General features: G+C 36.0%; 1 protein-coding gene across 2 annotated transcripts in view; it reads right to left on the reverse strand.

Annotated features, from left to right (window-relative positions):
- Positions 1 to 2,221: 2,221 nt before the first annotated feature.
- The window catches only part of LOC126969938 (retinaldehyde-binding protein 1-like), a 34,721-nt gene continuing 15,664 nt past the window's right edge, over positions 2,222 to 21,278 (reverse strand). The window contains exons 1-6 of one of the 2 annotated variants that reach the window (XM_050815577.1): positions 15,966 to 16,064; positions 9,634 to 9,891; positions 9,300 to 9,521; positions 7,222 to 7,415; positions 6,615 to 6,731; positions 2,222 to 4,452 (exon numbers count right to left, since the gene is read on the reverse strand). In XM_050815577.1, coding sequence (XP_050671534.1) covers positions 4,210 to 4,452; positions 6,615 to 6,731; positions 7,222 to 7,415; positions 9,300 to 9,521; positions 9,634 to 9,886 — 1,029 coding nt within the window. In that variant the 5' untranslated portion in view covers positions 9,887 to 9,891; positions 15,966 to 16,064 and the 3' untranslated portion in view covers positions 2,222 to 4,209. Of the gene's footprint in view, positions 4,453 to 6,614; positions 6,732 to 7,221; positions 7,416 to 9,299; positions 9,522 to 9,633; positions 9,892 to 15,965; positions 16,065 to 21,278 lie in introns of those variants that run through there. The other variant, XM_050815576.1, reaches the window with a different exon arrangement.

Here is a 21,278-nt window from a genome sequence, read left to right on the forward strand (position 1 = left end):
TACAGCTTCCCAAGGAGTAGGTCCCAATGGATATGGGCAAGTCGAAGATCATGTCAAATGTCCATATCCCAAAACAATTGGGAACTGTACTCTCGAAATTGTCGACGAGTATGTCTACCTCGGACAAACAATCCAGTTAGATAGGTCCAATTTCGCGAAAGAGGTCATTCAGCGAATCCATCTCGGATTCATTCGGGAAGCTCCGTACAACCATTGTGTGTTGCCAGTGATGACGCTGACGTGGTCGCTAACTATGGGCCTTATAAGAAAGCTAATGATCGCTCAGAGGGCAATGAAGAGGGCTATGCTCAGAGTTTCCCTGCGAGATCGAATCAGAAATTTAAAAGAAGAAGAATTTTTTATTAAACAACGTGTTAGCGCCAATTTGATAAAATATATTGACTTTTGAAAGAGATTTCAATACTTTTAATATTAAAAAATTCTATCATACTTTAAGAGCATGAATTTTTAAATTCTTAAATCTTTCAGTGGTGATATATAAATCAACTTCGAGGAAATGATTCGAGCAAATGCCACTTGTCTTATTTGGTTTGTAAAATTTTTCACATCTCCCTTGCTACAACTGACGCCAATTCTCTTTCACTATCTCGTGTACGGAAAAGCTGAAAAAGAAGCTAGCTTTTAAAGATTTGCGGTGTAAATAAGTATTAATTAACACTAGGTTACGATACGTCTGTTATACCGTATAAATAGTACTACTTTATAATTGTTCACGTATTTGTAAACCGTTCATAATCACTAGCAATGACTTTCTGTGCACAAAATACAATATTATTTCAAGGGCCCTTAAAATAGCGCTTCTATCGGCAATGAGTTTCCGTACACACAAAAATATTGCTAATCATTCTTCACTGGGCTGTTAAAAAATAAATATTAAAAAGTGACTTTATATTTACAATTTCTGACTGTATTCTTGTCGCGTCCTTTCATCTGTCTCATTCAGACAAGCGGGAGGGAAAGGGATGTGAATGTTGAATATTAATTGTCTATAATCGAGATATTTAATGAAAAAATAGTCATTTTACTAAATTATTTACGTTTTATGTCACCCCATCTTATACGAATAAAATAAACTTACTGGTGATAAGTCACACCATCTCTTTTCACGTCATGAACGTATTATTTGGGAACTTTTTATAGCATACTTACACTTGGTGATTGACACACGACTAAGGAGAAAAGTGTGCTTACATTGTCTTTAAGCACACTTTTCCGTTCCACTATCAGACTGCAAATGATATGTCTATATGTATAAACGTCATTGCAAAGAATAGATATATAAATAAATAATGGTTGCCAGGTGTAATCATCAATTACGTACATAATAATTATGTATATTATTTACTAGGTTTTAACTTTTTTTTAACTTAAATGTAGGTACTAGTAACATAGAAATATTACTTATCATATCTATGGGCGGCGGCTATCGAAGGCAAGGGAGAAGACCTAGCAGTTATTCTGGATATAGCCAAGGCATTCCATTGTGTGCTTGTGTTCCATGACACAAGGCCCATCAGCCCAAATGTAGTACAAGAATACTGAGTCTTGAAATTTCAAGCAATAATCAATTCAAGCAAGAATATCTAAATGATCGGACAGCCTGGGACTAGATTGTGATTATTTTATAGCAACTGTACAATATTGTATATTTTTATTGAAAAGAGCGCAAAAAAAAAGAATGCTGGGAGAGTTTCTTGCGCCGCTTCTTCTCTCTCAGAGCGCCATTTGTTTCCGAAGCTGTAGTAGTATCTAGTAGTATAAGAAATGACATCAAAAAGAATTCTAAAGGAATCAATTTTGAGAAAATAAATGCCTTTTATGCCTTTTTATGCCAATTCCACGGTTACCTGTACGACAACGCCAAATGGGCTTCAAAGAATCTGTAGATAATCACTATAGCGAGAAACTGCTTTAAGTCGACTCTCAGTCTAGTTTTTACAGGGTCCAGCCACATGTGAGGTATTGCTCTCATCTCTGGTATTGTGCGCCCCAGTATAAACCAGAAAATTGCTTCTATTTTTGTCTTAGCTACAGTATTTCCATGCTGTAATTCTGATAATGTTAAACCTACCTCGGTAACACAGTTGTATTCTCTCTGATTTTCGAAATAAATTAGTAAGCGGCAATTAGATAGATTGTAAAATATATAATTTTGACATCTATAAAATTTGGAACTACAGGAATAAACAAAAGTAACAACTAAATCTTAATCAATTTTATTCATAACTTTATAGGTACTTACAACATGCTATTCTTAGCCTACAAAATATATGTACTGTTACCATATTATAAAATAAGGAGCATATTATATGACTCGAAACCAACCTAATTGGGGCGCATTTTCACAGTAAGTAACATCGTTATAAACATTATTCGTCAACTTGTCATTGTGCTGAGCCGACCACTATTACTAATTTTGCATTGATAGTATATTTTATGTATTATGTACGTATCAAAACTTACATAAAACTTTATATACAATTTAATCACCAGAATGAACCTATAGACAGATATACGTTGTTCCTAATATTGTACAGAACTTCCGTTCCTTTTACTTTGTTATAAAAAAATCCGATCCTTTTGATGGATGAAAGAGACGTGAATTCTTAATAGTTATATAGACCTGTTCAAATCGAGAGAAGATGACTTAGCAATATCAAATTATTTAACTAAGTAAGAGTTGTGCAAAATTTTTGTCCACATTCTTCAATTTGTTTTTGTTGATAGTAGCAAAAAATAAATGGTAACGCGACTCCACCGACGGCTGTCACTACACCATTTACACAATATTTGTGATAACCTACTTATTAAAATATACGATTTCATACACATCTTAAATTATATTGAAGAAATAAGCAAAATTAATATATAAATGTGACGTTAAACATGCTATAGGCGTTTAGACGCTTTTTAAGACACTTATTAAAAAGGTGCAAATCTTCGATTATGAACTTGTCTAAATAGAGCGTGCTGAAATTATAACAAATACAATTTGTCAGATTTCAAACTCTTGGTGCATTCCTGAGTGATACCAGCTTCTTTAATATTTCAGTTTGAATTTTAACAATTCATTGTTTGTTCCATAAGTAGGTACCAGTTTTTGTACTGTGTTGACAGGATGGTTTTTTAATCTTCAGAGACAAAAAGGTGCAATATATGCATGACATCGAAGGCTATGTACGCACGTCTCTAGGCTGCAGTAACAACAGTTGGCTGAAATATTTTTTGGTGTTTGGTCACTCGAGCTCTATGTAGGCAGGTTAATACCTAATCAAAGTTGCAGATAATTGCAGAACGACCAGTAACAGTTGTTTACCCAAAGCTTGAAAGTGAAAAATCACCCACCCATAGTTTTTTCATAAATTTTATATCAATCTGGTGCGCCGAAACATTTGTTTCGGTTGGTTGAAGTTGGTTTAAGACTAATCTTAGTTTGAGTTAACATATCTTTGTTATAATGTAGTTGGAATACATGCATGCTATCTATTTGACAGCTGTCATTTGTGAAATACAGTCAAGTAACGCTGTGTTACTGTGAATGCAGCATTTAGGCACTATGTGTTCATTTTTCGTACTACTATAAAACTCAATACTATACTTATAAGGCAAATAGACATGAGATCCTTATTCAATATAATATGTACCAGTGAAAGCGATTTTGTTTTTCTAATTTCGTATTCATGCATTTTGCTAGGAAATAAAATAAGATTTATATCCTTATGGCTCTTTGCTCCTCTGGGAGGATATATACAATTTACTGTGGTAGGTAGTAGGTACAATAATCAATAGTTTATACGATAATAATTTGAAAATGAAATATTTTCGTAAAATCGCCCAATGATGGTCACAGACAAATAATTATGCACATAGTATAAAATATTGAGAGTAATAATGTCTGTAAAATGTTAGCGTAGCCCGTTGTTGACATTTTTACAAGTAGTTAATTTCAATAGCACTCGTTTATTTAATCCCGTTATAATCTATCGACTCCATCTGCAGACTATCTATTCTATACTGTCACCTGGCAACATTGTTGTCAACATTGGTATTTGTTCCCTTTTCCCAATTTCGAAATGGATAACTAGCATTAACGTAGACATTTTGTAAATAAAGTTTTCATAAACTAAACTTATCACACATTAATTATTAAATCACAATGAATTTTAAGAATTTTAAAACTAAATGCTACTAATCTAATTCCAGTTTCCTAAATGAGCCAGCTGTTGAATGTATGTCTTGAGTTAAGTCGTTCTTTCCGAGAGCGTGCAAATCAATGCACAGATCATCTAGCGCTAACAGATCTTCTCTGTGCTTCAAAAGTTTTCGTTTCAGCTCTTCGATCATGTCTTTCAATGGCACGGTACCGCCATACTCTTTCGGTAAAATCGAAGCGTCAACATATTTTCTTAGGTCATCTGTTGTGCGATGAAACTGAAAAAAAAAACGGACAAATTATTTTCTTTGGTTTTGCAATATCCCTACAAAGTATTGATTACTATAATAAAAGAGACGTTTAAAATAAGTATAAAACGTATAGCCGCTCGTTCACTCAAAGACTGAATTGGATGGACTCAGATTAAATATTATAAAAGCACTATTTTTCACAGTTATTACTTTCGTATAAACCAGTTAAGACAGTTAAATAGTTATTATAAGAAACACACAATATATTATATTATTATAAATAGATACTAAAATTGGCCTCTCAGCAAAATAATTCTGAACAATTGTGCTGTTTAACATTCTCTAAAATCAAAAATAGTCTCCTAATATAGGTATAGTATTTAGTATCAGATCTCTATGCTGAAATTCTCGACAGGTTAAATAGATATAAAAAAGTTAAATACGTGGGTAACATTGAAAATGTTTAGAGCTCTTTGGTAACCTAATGTAGTATATTGCATTCATTTGTCATTTGTTTTTGTGAATTGGCCGCTAATCTAAAACTCTTGATACACATGAAAATGAATCTAACGCGAGAAAATTTTCGGTCAATGATTTATTATGACTTTCGTTGTGGACTTACTCAACAACAAAGCTATGATAGGCTGCGATTAGCATTTCTTAATAAAGCCCCATCTAGTGCCACTATTTACAATTGATTTAACGAGTTTAAGCGTCGACGTAGCAATCTCAATGATGATCCGCGTGAGGGACGTCTTTTAACAGCAAAGAACTACTACTGAAGATAACATCAGTGCTGTGCGACGCATGATAGAGGAAGATAAGAGAGTGACCCATCCGCAGATACGGGCAAGCCTAGGCATTGGTATGAGTCAAGTTCAAAAAATATTACACGTACATTTAGGCGTCAGGAAGGTTTGAACCAGACAGATTCCCCATTCTTTAACCGACGACAGGAAACACCTTCGCATGGACTGGTGTCGCTAAATGTTAGATAAGTTCAACGGCGGTGACTCAAATGCTGTATTTGACATCGTCACAGGTGATGAAAGCTCAGTGGGTGTTTCCTTTCGAGGATCGGTCAACTAAGGTAAAGAAAGGATAAGTCAAGGAAAAAAGATGATTGGCACATTCTTTGGTCGGAAAGGTTATATCGCGACAGTTGTGCTAGAAGATGGAAGGACAGTTACTGCAGACTGGTACGTCAATCGCTGTTTGCCTGTTGTTTTGGAAAAAATTCGACAGCAGCGCTCTCGAAGCAGGATCCTCCTTCACCACGAAAATGCTTCAGCGCACTCCCCAAAACGCACTGTTGAATCTTTGACTATGGCAGGTATCGAGATAATGAGTCATCCGCCATACAGTCCTGGCCTGGCGCCCTGCCACTTTTATTTATTCCCAAGAAGATGCGGAGAAAGCGTACGAAAATGCCATAAAAGAGACCCCTATGGAAGAATGGGCCCACTGCTTTTCTCAGTGGTTCCATCGAATGCGACGATATGTAGAGAGGAACAGAGATTACTTCGAAAAACAATAAAAGTATTGGAACATTAAGCCGTTTTTCATTTTCTAAACATTCTCAGCGTTATCTAGGTGGACTAAAAATCAGAAACATTTTTGAAATAACTTTTTCATTACAAACAATTATTAGATGGGCAAGACGTTCCAAAGATGGTAAGTGACGCCCCGTTCCGCAGGTACAATATAATTCAAAGTTTTGCAGCCTATCGCTTCCGCTAGACGTCGCAACACAAAAAGTGCTTTGGCTAAATGTGGCACCACCTAGACTTCATGCGAAAAGTAGGTAATATCCCACAGCTTTTCATAAGCTTGTCAGCATAAGACCATAAATTAGATTTTAATGCTGAAATATATTTTATATTAAATAGTGTTACCTCGATTTTAACAATAACAACTCTATAACCCCATTCCATTTTAGGGTTATTAAGTTATCATGTCCACCCAAATAACATATTTTGGCGTTGACAGCTGACATATTAAACAGGTGTTAGGACCATAGATTGCATAGAAAATCTACTTGGTGATTCTTGTATGATTCTTGTTTATGATAAAATATTTTTTTTTTTCTAATACTTGCTCAGCCGATCTAATTATTTCGACGGTAGGTACCTAATCTCTTCGTTCATCCTACAAATATATTATATTATAGGAAAATTTTAAAATATTACCATAACACGATCCTTTAATTTGTCGCTGAGCAAAGAAATAGCAAACTCGAAGAATTTGATTCCGTACTGCGGGATGTTCACGAAATGGGTGCGCTTGTGTCGCATTGGTGTTGAATTCTGGAAAGAACAGTTTCATTATCAATCAATCAATTTTAAGTAGGTAATTAATTTATATTACCTAGTTATTATCGGGTCCTGTTAGGATTTGAACCAGAAAAAACTAATTTTAAAATAATTTTAATTCTAACCATTTTTAGTTATAACGTTATTCAGTTGTGCTGAGATAATCTAGTTTGTTCTGAATTGGCTGATAACATAAATTTCACAAAAAATCAGCCGGATGGAGGCGTTCTTAATATTAATATAATATATTATGTAATCGCAACCGTCTCCCGAGTGATACAAAGGATTTTATGCTACGCTTAAGATTAAAATACAAATCAAATTAAATTATCAACATATTTGCAAAAAAAATAGGCCCAACATGTATCAGAATTCCAAGGATGTTTTTATTAAAAGGCCGGCAATGCTGTGGTTCCTCTGGAGCTGCAGAAGAATGTGGCATCAGGTGACCCGTGCCGTACATAGTTAAAGAAGATGTATATACCTGAATACAGTTGAGCATAATTCGTACATCGCTAAGAGACCATAGCGACACGTGGGGCATCTGCATGCCCGCTTCATCGTTGACATGGGTGTAGCCCAGGAGCTGGGAACGGGGCTCATCGAGTAGCAGCTCCACTATCATCGAGTGAACCCGGGCCATGACGCAGCTATCATATACGTAGGGATCGAAGCGACCTGAGGAAAACAGACATTATTTCTTGTATTACTAAAAATCTAACAATTATCAACTGTCAATATAATATTGCCTCACCTGCATTACAATCTAGCCTTAACTTAGGCTAATAAGTAATTCTAATTTAACTTAAACTAATAGATAGACTCAATTAAGAATGTGTCCATTATTTTTAATGTCTATACTCTATATTAAGGGGAAGTCACTTTGTTTTGTGTCTTTTATAATATTTTGTTGTCAATGAAATTAAATTATTAGCTTTTTGCGTAAAAGTTACATTTTTATTATTATTTATCTAACCCGACGTTTCAGTTGGACCCCGATCTGCACAACTACACGCGTCTTAATCCTTTAAAAAGAATTTTATTTAAATACTTAATTGTATATCGTATTGTAGAGCGCTGTCAGTGAGGAGTAATATGCTCGCCCGCAGGTTTGCACGAAGCACAAATAATGTTTAAGCGTTATTATTCAAAGCATTCTTCCAGTCTTTTTACTCGAGCAGCTTGTGGGTGTCATATTCGCGCGGGGCTTATAGCGTTCTACGTGTCACATATAATAATGCGTTTAGGAGGCTGTTAGGGCTGCCGTGGCGTTGTAGCGCTTCTGGAATGTTTGCTGAGGCATGTGTGGACGGTTTCCATGCCATAATGCGCAAAAAAGCGGTCTCCATGTTGCAGCATCTACGTGTAAGCAGTAACAGCATCCTAAAGATGATTGCTGCCAGAGCTGACTGTTCCTTCCAGAAACACTGCATACAGTTAGCTCTAGGTTTATAAATATATTTCACTAATAATACTAACGTAGTTCATAATAAATATTGTTACTAATACATTTACTAATATATATGGAGATGTCTCTGAATTAAATAAATAAATAAAATATCACTTGCGCACTTAATCAAATAAAATACTTAATGAGGTTTTGTTCGTACTTCAAATAGAGTGAAAACTTCTTTAGCGACGTTAAGCACTTTACTTGGGATGGTATAAAATTTTAAAATCGCGTCAGTGACACGTGACCTGATCGATAATTCATAAGACAGATGAAAGTTGATTTTTCTGAGAGATAAACTTTTTAATGTAAAATAGTAGAAATAGTTCTGAACTGTTAATTTTTTTATGTAGTTAACATAATGTGTCATTTTTGTGTACGATAGCGCAAAAAATGAATATTGTATTTAACCATATAAATGCTAGTACTTTATACTGAGAAATAAAGCAATTCGTGCGAAATTATTCCCTAACCATTCCAAAATATTCAAAAATGCTCAACGTAAATCTTCAAGTTTTCACTTCTGCCGGCACTCGCGGAGTGCAACCCGTTATTTAATTTAGAAGCTTGATTATTTTAACATTTCAGCAGACTGCATACGTAAGGTTTTGATGTTAATGTCACCGTTCTTCCTTCACACATTGAGTTGTGACCCAATAAGGGTTCTGTACCAGAACGGTGACCAGCCAGGTCTAAGTAGGGCTGTCCATTCGACTGTCAACGAAAGCTAGACGACTTCAATTTTAAGACAATCTGTTAAATATAGTATATAGTACGGAATACGTTGGACGAGGGCAGCGCAGGTCCGATCGTCGTGGAAATTTTTAGGAGAGGCCTTTGTCCAGCATTGGACGTCTTCCGGCTGATGATGATGATGTGTAGTAGTACTTATTTCATTATAATAATAATAATAGTCTTTATTAAAAGGTATTTACCCAATACAATGTATGTAACTTAAAAATTAAATAAAATAAAAATTAAAAATTATCATAATAAGCTTATCAATGAAAATATAATGGCGAATTTCAAAATGGCCGCCATTAAAATGTATTCATCAAAAAACTGTTTAAAAAGTAATTCGGATATTATATTATGGATATTATTTTGCTCACCCATGCACGATAGAACAATGCGTCTTCCCTCGGAGTCTCGTTTAGGCAACGGCACAAGATATCCCGCGTCGATGACAGCAGCTATCTTCGGGTCCAAGGGGTCCAGCTTCTGGAACCATTGGGGGTACATCTGCCGGATGGTGAGGTATCTTTCCAGCATGGAACAGGCTTGTGGTATTGAATACTTCTTGGTACGAAGGAAGCGTAGCAAAAACGGCGCGTCTGAAAAATAACAGACTTGATATTCAGATCTCTTACTATGAATAAGGGGGTACGACAGAACAATACATGAACAAAATTGATTTATTAGAAAATTTTAAAGTCACATTCTTACCTGTCCTACACTTCCTAATAGCCGGATGCTTTTCAATAAAATGCCGCATCTGAGTCAAAGCCTCCTCCCGTAGAGCTGGCTCTTCCCGTATCTCCTGCCTGGCTCGCTCCCGTAGTTCCGGAGGAAGGTCACCAGTCTCTCTCTCCTTGGCCTCCAGGATGGCCAGACGTTCGTCATCCGTGAGCCGCGGAGACTCGGGTATCTCGAGTTTAGAGTCACGTCTACACTCAGGCTGCAAGACCGATGTCGCCATTTTAACTGGAAACGAGAGAAATATTATTTAGTAATTATTTTAAGGAATAGATAAGAAGTATAAGCCAGATCGGTGTTAAAATGTTACAGAAAACTTAGGGTAGAGAAGAGACTGGAATAAGCCTGTTTCCTGCCGCCGAATTCCACTTTCGCGCACGCCACAAATTAGGATATGATATTTTTCCCTTTCCCCACCATCTGGATGTGTGGCATTCCTCCACAGTGCGGTTTTCAAGGAACTATCTTCCACGTACAACAAAGCTGTGGAATGAGCTTCCTTGTGCGGTGTTTCCGGGACGATACGACATGGGCAGTGGGTACCCTCAAAAATAGCGCGTACATCTTCCTAAAAGACCGGCAACACTCCTGTGATTCCTCTAGTGTTGCAAGAGAATGTGGGCGGCGGTGATCATTAACATCAAGCTCCTTTGTCCTCTCTTCGATAAAAAGTCTCCGAAAAATTTATTAGTATAAATATTGATAGTTATTTTATATGTCCGTCTAATAAGAACTTGTTGGTAAATATCCTGGATTAAGTGGGTGTGTCTCCATGCTGTCTTGGCTAACCCTTATCCAGGATATGTAAGGCTGTACTTGAATAATAAGCCTAGCTTACCAAAAAAAGTGTTTGTGTGTTTACTTATGTATGCACGCAAGAAGTTATACTTCTTTGGCGTGACACAGCAAAAATCCTTAAAATTATTTATTATTCCTGCTATTCTACGTTTGTAGAAAGAACAATACTGTAAAAATCTTGCAAATCTTGGCTTTGACATTTAATTATTAAATTACGAATACGGCTGCATGGGCTTGAACCCTTTGCCTAATAATGGACGAAGAAACCAAAAAAAAAGGTAACATATGTCGCAAACGTCAGAACATTTTAAGAACACCATGTTATTGTTACTTTTTTGTTAAAGTGATGCACGCGAATCTTAAAACTTCACTCTCATAATTTTTCGCACGGCGCCTGAAGAAGTATAACTTCAATAAAAAATAACTACTTATATAGGATAGTTTTTTGAGAAGGACGTAATGGCCAAGTCGGAAACTATGAGACTTAAATGAAAGCAAATAGATTTTTTTTACAAATTGCTTTTAATCCAAAATTTGATCCTTATCAGCAATCATAACTGAATATACTTCATTTTTTTCTTGGACCGCTCGACACAAAATGGATCATGGGCCTATAGAAGTTTTTTGCAACTTTCTTAGCTACTGCGGGAGAGCTATGTACGTACGAACATTTTACGACAAGAAAATATTAAAATGAATCCGGTATTGTAACACAAAATTTAATTTCATCATTGACCCACATACAAGACCCCATAATCCACTTACCTCTATAGATTAACATTATATAATTGAACCTCGGATTGATGACGTCACTCTTATGACGACAGGTTATTACGAAACAGTTTATTATTGAAATCAATGTTGTGCTTTAGCACTAGCGAATTAAATGGCAACGTGAAATTACTGGGCAAATGAGACAAAAAACGCTCCGAATCAATTTTGTTTTATTTATTTTGTTATGAAAATAAGGGTCAAGACGAGCAGGTCGTTCAGCTGATGGTAATTTGTACGCCCTGCCCATTACAATGCAGTGCCGCTCAGGATTCTTGAAATACCCCAAAAATTCTGAATGGCACTACAACTGCGCTCGTCACCTTGAGACATAAGATGTTAAGTCTCATTTGCCCAGTAATTTCACTAGCTACGACGCCCTTCGGACTGAAACAGTAATGCTTACACATTACTGCTTCACGGCATAGGCACCGTTGTGGTACCCATAATCTAGCCGGCATCCTGTGCAAAGGAGCCCACTGATAAAAAAGAAGCCTCCCACTACTATCACCGCGGTACGGTATTAAGTATCGCGGAACAACAAGTTCTTTGCCTATGAACTCAGAGCGCCATTTGTATCCGTAGCGGTAGTAGTGTCTAGTATATTAGAAATGACATAAAAAGAATTCTAAGGGAACCAATTTTGAGAAAATAAATGCCTTTTATCCTCTCAAGTCGAAACTAAACTACCAGGCTCACATGAAATCGCAATGTCGTCATTGTGAAATCGATAATTTTGTTATTTTGTATTCCCAAGTAGTGTAGTGGACTAACGGACTAACTAACATAAGTGGACTCACGCCATATTATTTCTATATGTAAGGAAAATTAACTCGGCAGATTTCATTAATTTAACATTCTTACCACCAGGAAAGAAGATCGATATAAAAAGTTTTGAGCCTTTCATACCAATAATGAAATGATAATTAAAACTGGTCATCAGTAAGTTATGTATGAAGCACAAATATTTATATAACCTTGGATTACCTAAGTTAACAATCGCAAGTCCTTAGCGACCGACGGCTTCTAAGTTCTAAGTAAATTTGATAAAAACTATTGAAGTGCAAAGAGCTTGTTACTTACTTACTGATTACTTTAACAAGTGGCTGTTAAAATAACAATTTTATGATTCAATGTTAGTTTTTGGATATTAGTAATTGATTTGCAAACATGTCCTTTAGCTTTTATGTTGCTTTAATTCTTCATTTTTTTTTATATAATAATAATCACGGACTAGTAAAAAATAAAGGACTCCGCGCCGTGATATTAGCAAGTGAAGCACCTTTATGCTAGTGTGTGTGCGGTCACGGGGTATACCAGTTATACAATTTCTTCTCCCTTAAATAATCATATATCCACAAATACTTTTATAGTATTGTTTTTACACATTTTCACAACGCACGAGGGCATTTAAATAAAAATTAAATATTTTATTGCGACGCAATCTGATTTGTCACAGACGATGACGAATCTCATAATGGCGGCCGATTGGCTTGTCTTAGTTTAAGTGGGGCCATGAGCCATGCGTGGGGCTGATTATTTACACGTTTACCGGCTTGTTTTGGTGCCTCACTGTTATGTAAGGTGAGACGTTTATATATAAAATTCTTGTGTCACAATGTTCGTTCCCGTACTCCTCCGAAACGGCTTGACCGATTCTGATGAAATTTTGTGAGCATATTAAGTAGGTCTGAGAATCGGCCAACATCTATTTTTCATCCCCCTAAATGTTAAGGGTGGTGCACACGACAATTTTTTTTTAATTTTTTTGACATTTTTTTTAAATTTGTTTGATTATGAGTCAGCATTAAAAATATATACAACTTCAAGTTTTCACCCATCTACGATCAATAGTTACTTTTGTATCGCGATTTTAATTTCGGCAATACAACGTTTGCTGGGTCAGCTAGTAATATTAGAATATTTAATAAAGTTACCTAATTTGTAAAAAGAAAGAATAATAATAAAGAGTTTTCAAATTCGGTAATCTAATTAAATATTATAGATGTCGCATATGATCGCACGAAACGCGAGAGGTCGCGGGTTCGAGTCACGCATCGTTCATAAATTTTGTTTTCAGATTTAATTTGTGTAATTAATCCCAGACGTGAGAGTTATCCCGTTAAAAAATAAAAAATAGTTTAGAGGGTGTACACTCATCTAAAAGACAGTAGGCATGGCTGTTTATATGTAGGTATTTATGTATGTTTAAGTATATTGTATTAAAAAAAAATAACAAAAAAACAACCGACTTCAAAAAAACTATTTCAAAACAATAGATATAGATAATATGCACTAAAACGTGTAAAAATAATTGCGTATTTTTATACAATATAATTAATTAATCTAATTAATTTATTTATTTCTCTCTCGCCTCCTAACAACTCAAGCACATCACACCTATAACTATGTATGTAAATAGTTAAAAGCCTAGATGACAAACATAAAAAAAAAACATACCGACGAATTGAGAACCTCTTCCTTTTTTGAAGTCGGTTACGTCGGTCGTTGTCTTGTGCCTATAGTACAGGCTATGCCTAGTTTGGGGCAAGATAATTTGTGTCAATATTATTATTATTACTTGATTCGGAGATATGGCGGTTGCTATACCCCTGATTGAGCTTTTCAACGGTGTTCTGTATTCTAAACAAGAGACTATAGGCGTCACAGATCCATTACCATCAGGTGAAGGCTGGCTTGGGTTTCTCTTCTTATATCAAAGATACAAGTACAAGCTATTCATGAATTTCATTACATTGGCTAATTTTCCACTCATTGCAGCACTTTGTATGTGCGTCACAGAGTGAATAAGTCTCGATATTCCATTAAATCCATTTACAGTCGACAAACGTAGCGCTTACGCAGAGGTCATTGTTTAAAGAAACAATTTTATTTCATCTCTCGCTTTATAAAGGATGGGCCATGTAGTGTTTTAAATTTGAATTGGCTATTAAAAAGAGCTTCTGAATATTTTTGCAAAATTTAATTGTTTTATTGGAAATGTTGAATTTTGTCATTCTCTTTAGTGTTAATTCCCCTAATATTTGTCTTTAAACAATTCGACACGTGTTTCGCCTCTACACGAGGCATCCTCAGGAGATAATGGCTCGCCAAAGGGAGTCTCGTACCAGAGTAAATCACTAAAGAAAACTCAATACATTTGGATAATTATGGATTACCGCAAAGTAACGCCTACTTCATTAAAGAACCTTGTATATCATTCATATAACCACCACGACTGGCTCGGCAGTAACCATCCGATCAATCCATTTTTTCAGTATATTTTCGATTGTTTTGGCTTGAATCTCTTCAATGGCAACTTTGATTTCACGTTTCAACGCTTCAATTGTCTCTCGATGGTTTGCGTAACATTTATCGTTAATGGTTCCGAATAGAAAATAATCTAAAGGGCTCAAATCACAGCTCTTATTAAAAATAAGATATATATGGGTACAAGACAACGATATGTTTGATATAAAATACTTATTTAAACTTACATAAATACATATAAACATCCATGACTCAGAAACAAACATTCATATTCATCTTATAAATGATTGCACCTATTGGAAGTCAAAACTGCCCATTCGAAAAGTAAAGTAATTTTTTAATATTTGCCAATCATGGTCGACATATTCTATTCTATTCTATTCTTCCTACTGTGGCTTCTGTGGAAGATATAGTGGTCGACATATTATAGTGTCCCATTTTGCAAATGTCAAACAATTTATGTCATTCTATCTTTCAAAGTCAAAGTAATCTGTACTTCAAATTTAGGACACTAGATGGTGCACCTTTATAAAAAAGGCACGCAATGAATATTATGTTACAGTGTCATATTATTGATTTCTATTAATATTTGTTGAAATATAAAATGTTATGCCTACAACGGCTAAGTTGATTAGAAAGCCATTGTATTTTCTTTGATAATAGCGAGTGTTACACATTTAAATAAATTACTTTTCAAAGTATTAAAACGCGTGTACCACAGACCCCCTGAAAACGTGCTCTAAAAAGGTCACGAAACGTCGAGTTTAATAAAATAATAATAACAAAATGTAACTTTAGCTGTACATATAAAACTACGTTTAAAAAAACCGACTTCTAAAACTGAAATGTATAAAATAACTTAATAAAGATTTAATTTACTACACCTTTATGCAAACCTGACACCTTTTTTAATATTAATAAAATACTACAATTATTATTAAAATGATATCATCCACGTAAACAAAAATATTCATAAAATGAAAAGAATTGGGCCAAATTAATTCCACATAAAACTACTCTAAACTACACGTAAATCAGGTCATAAATCTGAGCGTAATCGGTGGACATACATAAAAAATTCCGATCGAATTGAGAACCTCCTGCTCTTTGAAGTCGGTTAAAAATACAGATACATCTACACGCGTTTTATTCCTTTGAAAAGTATTTTATTTAAATAGGTAGCTACGAAAAAAAACAAATATTACAAATTACTAACACTTAAAACTAACACAGTCATACTCGTACAATATAAAATTATTTTTGTAATGAAACAAGTCTCTTATTACATAGATTAATAAACCATAAAGACTTAAGTCAATATAGATACTCTTTTTTAAATAAAGTCGACTCTATGTAGTTTTTAGTCTCTTATTAGTTTACTACGCAGAACTACATCAAGCTTCACTCATTGCCATCAATATTAAGTCTAAACAACTTCACGTAATAATACCCTAACTACTTACATTATGGTTTATTCGTGTTCACACCAGGTGTTCGGGAACGGACGACCAGGCGCCGGCCTTGGTTAGCCTCAACTGATGGTCAATGCACTCTCTTAACACCGTTACTCCCGAATATTGCGACATATAAGAACTGGATGCGTTCGACGCTTGGTGGGAATTATAGTATGCTTTGTGGGAACGACTCACCCCCTTATTCATAATAGTCTGCTAACTTAAAGCACTGCTAATTTTCATTCTGTCTTCTTCTATTGACTTAAGTCAGAATGAGAAAAAACACTCCTTAGCGGCTGTTTTAAGTTAGCGGACCATTATGAATAAGGGGGTCAATGTATTTCTATTCTATAAGAGGATGTACACGGATGACACCAGTGGAGGCTCCTTTGCACAGGATGCCAGCTAGATTATGGGTACCAACGGCGCCTACTTCTGCCGTGAAGCAGTAATATGAAACCTTACTGTGTTTCAGTCTGAAGGGCGCCGTAGCTAGCGAAATAACTGGGCAAATGAGACTTTTCATCTTATGTCTCAAGGCGACGAGCGCTGTTGTAGTACCACTCAGAATTTTTGGGCTTTTCAAGAATCCTGAGCGGCACTGCATTGTAATGGGCAGGGCGTATCAATTACCATCAGCTGAACGTCCTGCTCGTCTCGTTCCGTTTTATCATAAAAAAACACATAGATTTCATCCTCGCCTTCAGGGTGGGGCGTTCCCCCTCAGTGCAGTATTCAAAGGACTTTCTTTCACGTATAAGATAATTGTGGTATGCACTTAATTTTGCGGTGTTTCCAGGACGATACGACATGGGTACCTTATGCATCTTCTGAAAACGCTTACCAGGAGACGCAAAGCTCCTGTGATTCCTCTTAAGTTGAAAGAGTGTTGGCGACGGTCATTACGTAACGTCAGGTCCACTCTTCTTCCATAAAAATTAAAAGTACTTTTTGAAAGGGGCCAAATTGCTCACCTATTGATACCAGAAAACGTACAAAACAATAATTTACGTAATTGTTTGAGTGGTAAAGTTTACTATAAAATAAATGACATTCTTAATGATAATAAGGGACGAGGCGAGCAGGACGCAGCAGTGAAATTACTGGGCAAATGAGACTTGACATCTTATGTCTCAAGGTAACGAGCGCAGTTGTAGTGGCACTCATAATTTTTGGGTATTTTAAGAATCCTGAGCGGCACTACATTGTATGGGGAGGGAGTATCTATAACCATCAGCTGAACGATGCTCGTCTCGACCCTTATATTAAAAAAAAAAGCAATAAAGAGTTTTACGTGCGCACTTTATCTGTACCTTCTGAAATCAGACATACTCTATTTCTTCCAGAAAAATGAGATAAACGAGGGTATTCTGGTTGCCTCTAACCAGCACCAATATACCGCATAGGAGTCTATAGTAGAGGGTATATATGATAACTAGCTGACCCGGCAAACGTTGTTTTGCCATATAAAGTATAATTCACGCGATAGTTTTATAAGTAATAAAATATTGCCTATATTATAGCCTGTACATCATTTTGTTCTATTGTCAATAGTTTTTGCAGCGTACGCAAAAATAGGTGTTCGATTTTACACCTTGTGTTACAAAATAGCAATTTTATTACGGATCCCTAATTTAGAAAAAAAAAACATAGCCTATAGCCTTCCTCGATAAATGGACTACCCAACACTGAAAGAATCATTTAAATCGGACCAGTAGTACCAGAGATTAGCGCGTTCAAACAAACAAACAAACAAACACTGCAGCTTTATAATATTAGTATAGATACAGTTTCAATGTAACTTTTTGTTATTTTAAATGAATAACATTTACCTCGTGATTACAAACAACGCAATTAGCATTTAAACTGATGTAGTGCCAGTATTAATCGTGTCCTTTTGTCCGTCTGTCCATTATCCGCTGTATAAGGGGCGATTATTACAATGCAATGTACACTTAATGGTACCAGGAAACTAGAACCTTGCAGGATATTTATTTGTCGTACGTTTGTTGGTTTTAGAAGGTTTTTGATTTTCTTTACTCATGTTATATAAATTATGTTCTACTAATGCTTAAAAAATAAATATCAACTTTTTGTCGCATGAAATCGTGTATAACAATTATATTGTGCATATAAATAATATAAAAAGCACATCGTCAGAAAGATAAATTATTGTTGAACTTATTAAAAAATCTTAATTGATTAATTATTGAAAGAGTGATTTGAAAAACTGTACTTGTAAAACAACAAGTTTCTCATATTTTTTTCAACAAATTCATTGGCTTAGATTAAGAATTCGCAACGCAGGCGTAGTCGCAAAGTGCAGCAACTAATACTACGCTTAAGTGGACGTACTCGAGCCAGTCTCGAACAATCTGTGACATTGACGTGCCCCATGTTCTGTTAAACTTTGCTGTATAATTGAAACTAAAATGCCGGGTTGCGTAGTAAAACTTTGTAAAAATAATACTATAAGAAATACACTGGGATCACATATCATCAGTAAGTAAGTATTTTGTATTTTATTGATTTCAATGTAAAATAACACGATGCATATGTTACAAAATTTGAAAGATGCCTGCACGCACACAAGCATCTCATAGTTGCCGTAATAAAAAAGCTATTGTGCTTAGGTAGTGCGGTATCTAGTTGGAACGCAGCGGAGACCAATCCTTAATCTAAGCTCATTGGTTTAATCATATTTTTTATTTTTTTTTTTTTTGCTTTATTGACGCTTGACATAAAATTTTCAGAATATGGTTATGTATTAGTGAAAACTTCTTTGTATTGCATTTTTGAGCACATTTGGATTTACCAAACTTTTAACGATTAATTTGTTGTATGAATTTCGTTTTCTGTATGTAAAATTGCGCTTTACAAACTCAATCTCTCCGTCGGCAAGTCCCATTTCAGTTTAGAATCCGGTGGGCCATTTGCTCGTTCACTGACTCATCCACGTAAATGATTTATTATTCAAACAAAACAAATCTTATAACCTTATTTCCAAAACTATGACTACATAAAATTAAAACTATCATTACGTGGAAGCGTACCAAGAATACTGACAGCATTTCCGAGTTGGATAGCAAGGCTGATCCGTTGACTGAAATAGCTGCCAGCGCTTGGGTTTCCAGTAGCCTTATTGAGGCGCGAAGATAGTATTTTGAACATTCTCCGCGCCTCTGAGCCCCACTAGTTCGATAGTTTTTGGTTAGCTACATCGATACATTTCTGCTACATACATAAAAATTATTGAGGCGAATATAGTACTTTATATATTCTCCGCGCCTCTGAGACCCACGGGCCAAGTGTCTCAACACCAAACGGCACAATGATGTAAGACTCGCTGAGACCAACATATTTGCGACGCTTGTTATCTTCGGCAGTCAAAGCAGTAGCCCCAGCACCAACTGACATAACTTGGACATGAGAAGGAGCCAGAGTGACGACGAAAGTCGCGTCCCGCACCAGCGCCCTTCCCCGTGCCCAACTGAAATAGCTAGAGCAATTCTTAAAAACAAAGCAAAAATTTCGATGTATGCAATATGGTGCGTGAAAGTTGCCATTCTGTAAAATTTCTCAGCGTCACAATGTGAGTTCTACAAATGGAGCAAAATAGCAATCTCATAAAATTCTACTTATCTACTTTTACTGAGTAAGTGTTTAGAAAGGGGATTGCACATTCAAGTGAAGAGCTTGGCATACATTTATTTTGTTTTGTAGATAATTGCTATCGGTGACTTATTATAATATTTAAGATTGTATTAATTTAAAAATATAATGTGAGAATTGAAGTTTTAGGAGGTGGTGGTAATTACTATAACTGACTGTGTGTCTGACGCACCCCAGTCGAACCATTTGGCCGCGTGCTCTGTGAACGGCTAGATCACTTGGCGTTGCGTAGAGACGTCGCTTCATTGTGTATCTTCTACCGCATTTATCACGGGGAGTGTTTCAGAGACCTGTTTCACCTGATTCAATACATGACACGCCAAATATTAGAATATCGTCCCCACCATCTGGATGTGTGCAGTGTGGCGTTCCTCCACAGTGAGGTTTATAAGGACCTTTCTTCCATGTATAATAAAGCTGTGGCAAAAGAAAATAAGCTTTCTTGTACTGTCTTTCAAGTACAATACGACATGGCCGTGGGTATCTTCAAAAAAGCTCGTTCCTCGTTCCTTAAAGGCCGGCAACGCTCCTGTGATACCTCCGGTCCACGTGACCCGTACGCTCGTTTGTCCCTCTTTTCCTTTAAAAAACTGAGACAATAGTCTAAATAAAATCAAACCAAGTCAAATCTAAATAGCAAGATACATGAAGTCATAAGGCCGCGTCAAGCATCTGCTGGTGGCCTACAAGTGCTTCACTGGTGACGTAAATATGGTGTAGGTATTTCAGTATATTTATCTACTTGTTTTTAACCGACTTCGAAATAGGAGGAGGTTCTCAATTCGACGGTATTTTTTCCTGTTTGTTAATTCAGGACTATCGAATGGGTGAACCGATTTTGATGATTCTTTTTTTATTTGAAAGCTAGTACGAATAGCTCAATAACACGCCAACCAATTTTTATGGTTCTTCTTTTTATTGGAAAGGATATACTTGAAAGGTAGTTTGACGAGAGTTTGGTTAGGTTCTGATTATGGGATCCATGATAAGCTAACGGAACTCTTCAATTCAATTCTACTAGTGGCTGGCTTTACACAGGATGCCGGCTAGATTATGGGTACGAAAAAGGTGCCTAATTCTGCCGTGAAGCAGTTATATTAAATATTATTGTGTTTCGGTCTGAAATTTCTGGGCAAATGAGACTTAACATCATAATATGTCTCTAGGTGACGAGCGCAAATGTAGTGCCGCTCAGAATTTTTGGGTTTTTCAAGAATCCTGAGCGACACTGCATTGTAATGGGCAGGGCGTATCAATTCTCAGCTGAACGCCCTGCTCGTCTCGTCCCTTACTATAAAAAAAATCTTTGGAGCAAATTAAAGATACTCGATCGAATCTTGTATATGCTATCTGGATATTTGTGTCACCGTAACGTCGTTATGGTCAAGTAATTGTCGTAGTCGAATATGATGATCAATGGAACTCCTTAAGATTTAGAGTAAGGGTGCGATCTGTGGCAGTATTTCTAACTGTCTGTAATCAAATTGTAATGCGCTTACATTCGTTGGTACATTGCGACATGATGCACGCGTTCTGTCTATTATTTTCTTTCGCAAGTACCTTTTGAAATTGTCCTCGAGGTAGATTTCCTCTGTTGAGATAGGCGTTGGTACCTGACTTCGTTACTTTCATTTAAATAGCGCTGTCATG

Source organism: Leptidea sinapis, chromosome 19, assembly GCF_905404315.1.
Source record: "Leptidea sinapis chromosome 19, ilLepSina1.1, whole genome shotgun sequence".
NCBI classification, from domain to species: domain Eukaryota; kingdom Metazoa; phylum Arthropoda; class Insecta; order Lepidoptera; family Pieridae; genus Leptidea; species Leptidea sinapis.